Source organism: Folsomia candida, unplaced genomic scaffold (assembly GCF_002217175.1).
Source record: "Folsomia candida strain VU population unplaced genomic scaffold, ASM221717v1 Fcan01_Sc001, whole genome shotgun sequence".
In the NCBI taxonomy this organism is placed as follows: Eukaryota; Metazoa; Arthropoda; class Collembola; order Entomobryomorpha; family Isotomidae; genus Folsomia; species Folsomia candida.
Window position 1 is genome coordinate 13753816 of NW_019091193.1, and position 5649 is coordinate 13759464.

The 5649-nt window shown below is 36.1% G+C and overlaps 1 protein-coding gene across 1 annotated transcript; it reads left to right on the forward strand.

Moving 5' to 3' along the window:
• Positions 1-1583: 1583 nt before the first annotated feature.
• On the forward strand, positions 1584-4398 carry LOC110858828 (palmitoyltransferase ZDHHC16A). The gene is made up of 6 exons (XM_022107718.2): positions 1584-2141; positions 2208-2401; positions 2495-2552; positions 3499-3804; positions 3883-3995; positions 4058-4398. Exons 1-6 carry the CDS (start codon positions 1925-1927, stop codon positions 4238-4240), a joined length of 1071 nt encoding a protein of 356 aa, XP_021963410.1. The 5' UTR covers positions 1584-1924; the 3' UTR covers positions 4241-4398.
• The last annotated feature ends 1251 nt before the right edge of the window (positions 4399-5649 follow it).

Here is a 5649-nt window from a genome sequence, read left to right on the forward strand (position 1 = left end):
GTTTGAGGTCTTGGGAAAGTGAGCGAGCAGCAGCAGCCAGTGAAAAAAACGCGGTTTAAGCACGACCGTCTAGAATCACTTGTTTTTTTTTGCCTTTCATGAGCAATAAAACTAAACATTGATTATGGTTATCAATGACTGAGAAAGATTTGATTTGTCGGGTGAGATTACAGTTTAGGAATGGAAATGGAAAATCTTTTTTCGTCTCCAGCACACCGAACACGTTAGGATTTCTGGGAATTCATTAAGTTGCTCGGGCCAGAAGCACGCTGGGTTTTATTGCAAAGGGAACAGAGAAGCTTGATTTATGCTGTGCAATGAGAAAACTTACCAAAGAGTAGTTGGGACCAGGACTTTTGTGTTTGTATTCCGTCTAGACTCTGGACTTTCTCTTTCTTGTTATTTTGCAGAGGTGGGCTTGTAGAAAGTGTAACTTGCCCTCCCCCTCTTCTTCTTGTGCTATCTATTCGCAATAATATGTAATGAAGGCATACAGATGATTGTGAACGAAGGAAAAGGTGTTGAAGGTGAAGAATGTTGATGAGATTGCAGATTACATTATAATAACTGCCAAATACAGACACTCGGACGACCAAGGTTTCCGTTACGTAAGGCTGCTCCAATCAGATACCTGCTTTTGCCAGTTAAGACTCGTTCAGGACGAAGGAACGACACAAACCCGTAGTTTTTGATCTTTGATCTCGTCTCTCTGAATTTTGTTCTTTCGCATGACATTGTTCCCTCTTTTAATTCACCTACTTCCGTCCGTTCCACTTGTCTCAGAAAAAAAGAAGGAAAGAAAGGACATACTTTTCTTCAACGGATGTTGGTAGATTGGAAAGAGAGAGAAAGAAAAAAGTACAAAGGCATCTTGTATCAAACGAAATAACAAAATTAGACTGTGCATGGCTGTTTAATAATGCATGAGCAGGGACCGAGAGGCTTTTATACATCTGAAATATTTCCTTGTTGTTTGTTAATTTAATACGCAACAACAAATGACATTTCTTATGAACGTTGGCATTCTTTTCATCATGGAGGATAACAAGAAAAAAAAAATCTCCTTCTCCTGATTGGTCTTTTTCCTCTAATTTCACACAACTCGCACTTATTTATTAGAACAGCGTGGGAGTCTTTCCGCTTGGCTGTTTTATTGAAACAATTCTTACCGTTTTATGAAGAAATGAAACGCTTGAGATGACACATAAGACAGCCCATAATAATAATAGTAATAAGGTGGAGGTGGTGGTGGCGGAGGCGGAAATGACCTTTCACATTTGATGCGATGCCACTTAACCGTGAAGAGGGAGATAAGTAGTCGGCCGACGACGAGCTTTCACCACCAACGAAGAGATTATTATGAGAGGGAGGCTGTTGGGAGAAGATAATAAAGGGATCCGCTTCGCAGGCGAGGAATGACCCGTGAGAATAAGCGGACGCAATGAATGGCACATTTTGCATCTGTCGCAGCTTTCTCTTCACCCTTATTCGTGGGGCGAGTGGAGCAATGTGCAACCTCCGGCTGAACCGTTTGGATGCTCAGCCCGTCATAGAAAACGGATTGCCTGGAACCGTTCTGGAACCGGCCGGGAATAGCAATGCAACAACTTTGCTGATCTCCAGCAGTTCTCTCGAATGACGATAAGATTAAAACGAATTTTGTGAATAATTGTGTCCTACACGAAGCGTATAAACAATACGGGTTGTTAAAGTGTTTCGTTTTCTTATGATTGAAGAAAAAGTACATGTTTTCTTATTAGCTGCAGGAGAACGATAAAAATAACTAGACAAAAATGTGGATATTGGTTAATTTGATTAGATTTATTGGTTAGTAAGATGAAGATGCTGAAAAGTTGCACAAAGTGACATTGGATGTGACACCATCGGAATATCTACTGCCCGTAGCATAAGAGATTTTCGGAAAATGAGTAAAGGCAATATTTCGTCCATACAAAAATTAAAACTTTGGTTTTATACTTTGTTCTATCACTCGTCATTCTCATTCGAGTATGTGGTTGACACTATTATGGAACCCATATTCTGGTTCGTGGATCAAGTAAGTCAGCCTATCCTTGGTCCTGCCTTCGTTGTGGTTGTGGTCATCTTGGTCTCTTACGTCGTAGTCGTGGCTCATTTAATTGGTCAGAAAATGTCAATATTTTTTAATTAAAATGAGCCTCCTTTAAACATGTAATCAAATTACACAGGACTTCCATTCTGGACGGCCAAGAGCTCAACCTTCACTGCATTTCTTGCTGGGACAGGATACTGGATTTTGACCAACTTGACATTTAACTTTTATAAAGTCGCTAAAACCTCACCAGGACTTCCAACTGACACGGAACGTTTATTAAAATGCACTGTTACGATCTGTAAAAAGTGCATCAGTCCCAAACCGCCGGTGTGTATTTTATGCTACTTTATGAATTATTATAAATACTTAATAAATTTTTTGATCCATTTAATATATATGTATTTCTTATTATTCTTATAGAGAACTCATCACTGCTCGATTTGTAATCAATGCTATTTAAATATGGATCATCATTGTCGTAAGTTGTATATATAATTTTGATGAATTTCACACCATTTTGTATCTAATTACCAGAGTCCGGATAAATATGTTCTTAAAAACCCTGAAATATTTATGTAAAATGTTCAATCAAATCGCCAAAATCTAAACTATATAAAGCAGGTGAGTGTATCGCTGCTGGGTCGGTGGCTTTTTTGAGAAGTTAGCCTCTCCTTTCCTCTCTCCACTCTGCAGAGAGAACAAGAGAGGCTAACTTCACTAATGTTGGGATAACGGGCTTATCAACGGGCCTATTTTGCACGTCTATTGACGGGCTTCTACACTAGTATGTATATAAAACATATTTTTAATTCGCTTTAAATTGCCCCAAATTTAGCTTATTTGACTGCAGAAATGCCAAAACATGCTTTTACATTTCGAAGTGACAAACTAAAAACATTTCAACATGCTCTGGTATTATTTCTACGATGATCGGAATTTTTTATGACTGTTGGGTATTATTTATTATTAACATAAACATATGACTTGTGAATTTCCAAGGTTTTTCTAAAAGAATATATTTTTTTCTTAAAAATCGCTGAAATATGTAAAAACATATTTATGTGTATTAAAAATAATATATATTTTTGAAAAAATCGCAGAAATATGTAAAAACATATTTATGTGTATTAAAAATAATATATATTTTTGAAAAAATCGCAGAAATATGTAAAAACATATTTATGTGTATCAAAAAATGCACATTTTCGGCAAAATCGTCGAAATATGTTAAAACATATTTATATGTACCAAAACCTGGAAATATGTAAAATATGTAAAAACATTTTTTTGACCGTGTGACCTATGCCTGACCAGGAACAATATCCCAAAGTTTCAACTTCATCGGGTTATTATTGAAAAAGTTTAAAATACATACATATCCGGACTCTGCAGTAATTACACAACACTTGCTCATTTATTTGCAGCGTGGGTGAATAACTGCGTAGGACACTTCAACCGGAGATACTTTTTCATGACAATGGTCTACATTGTGCTGGGGTGCTGTTTTATTATGCTATTTGGGGTTGAACTTGCATTTCGTGAGGTTATCATGGACGAACATATTCTGCCGGACTGCACCAATGTCCAAACTCAGGAGTTGCCATTGGATAGCTCTGCAGATGAGGATTTGTCAGAATGCGACGAGGATTACGCACTATTGTACTTGGGAATAGTGGTTGAGCGTCGACTATTTAGATATTTTATCTACTTTGCTGGTTTACTATGCATCGGTATGATATAAATTATTATTATTCGTATGAATTTGGCCATAATGTTATGTAAATGATCATACATATATGACTTCTCAGGAACCTCTTTAGCCTTGGGCGGATTGACTCTTTGGCACGCAAAACTAATTAACATGGGCGAGACTAGTATTGAATACCATATTAACAAGGCGGACCGGAAAAAGAGTGATCAGGTAGGAAATAACTGTGGTGTATGTGTTTTGCTAATTTTGCTAATAATTAACACTTTGTGTAGGCATTTGTCAATCCCTATGATCTTGGAAAACGAAGAAACTGGGAGGTATTGTTAGGACTAGATCAACCCAACACGTCATTTTTTCGTCACATTTTATTTCCGTCGTCACACAAGCCTACTGGAGATGGATATGTATGGTCACACATAACTGAAGCAGCCAAGAGACGCAGGAAATTACAATAACAATTTTGAAAAAGGAAGGACGCATTTAATTATTTTTGCCGTTCTAGTCAGGGATCTCTTCATCATTTGCAGTTACGAGCGCACATACATTATTGTTTATTGTGATATTGTGATCTAAGTACTTGAATAAACTATTTTCATTTTTGTATTTAACATTATTACATTGTAAACATTTAAATAGGTACATAATTTTTAATACATAGTTGCACTCCATATAAGCCACATCGTGGTTGAATATGCATTTAGACATAACCCCAAACCTTGAGCATTGCATTTAGTCCTAACTCCAAAACCTGTGCATTCAATTTCGACACAATTCCAGTGCTAAGGAATTGAAGTTGTGTCCAAATGGATATTCAACTATATCTTATTATATATATTTATATAATATTTAATGTAATTAAAATGTATTTAAAATGTAATTTAATGTATTTAATTTGGTCTTATATTTATATATCTTTCAAAATAACTCTAGAATCAGACTACAGATGGAACAGCCAGTGGAGAAAGCAAACCCGAGTAAACTGGAAGATTTAATGCAAGTGAAAGCTATTTACTGGGGAAATTGAAGCAACTTTGCTACAATATTCTGAGCATGTACAGTATAAAATTCCTATAACTAGTTTTTTTTAACCATACGCATGCTTTATTAACATAACAAACGCTTGACCAATTTCTACACAAATTTCAAAAGATTTTCCTATGTCAAGTGAAAGTGAAAGTAATCGAAAATAAACTTTCATAAATACGTATAATTCCTGACACATGTCACTAATTGTACGAACTTGTTATGCTTATCTTCTGAATATGTTGTAGTAAATACAATCTAATTAAAAAATCGTTGTAACGTACAACCTAAAAGTGACAAATAAGATGCATAAAAGAAAGCCGGATAAATTCTACAGGACAGGACCCCATAAACGCATTCAGTAGTGTGGCAATAAATTAAGACAGCAACGCACTTCTCTCTCTCTCGCTGCAATGCTAATGCACTAGTTAATTCGATTCGGGAAAGTCCTTTCTTGTCTTCAATTAAGGCGAATGAGACCACACGATTGGTTGCTCAGCTCATCCTCAGAATAGGGAAGGAACAAAGCAGATCACGAAATACAAAGAGGGAGAGAGCTGATTCATTTTGATCCTGTAATGGGATTTTGTCTCTGATGTGATCATCAAAATCTTTTCTGATTATTTAATTGTCGGAAACTGACTGGGTTGACTTAAATCCTGGATAAAATAAATCAAAGGGGGTAAAAAGCATCACGAAGATGAAAAGTCAAAATGTCTAAAAAAGAATGATGTACTAAATATTTATACAAAACTACTTCCCCAACATTTGCCGTATGAAAAGTTGCTTATACACAAATTAAGAACAATTTCAGGTTCACAATTGGTAAAATTTGCACAAG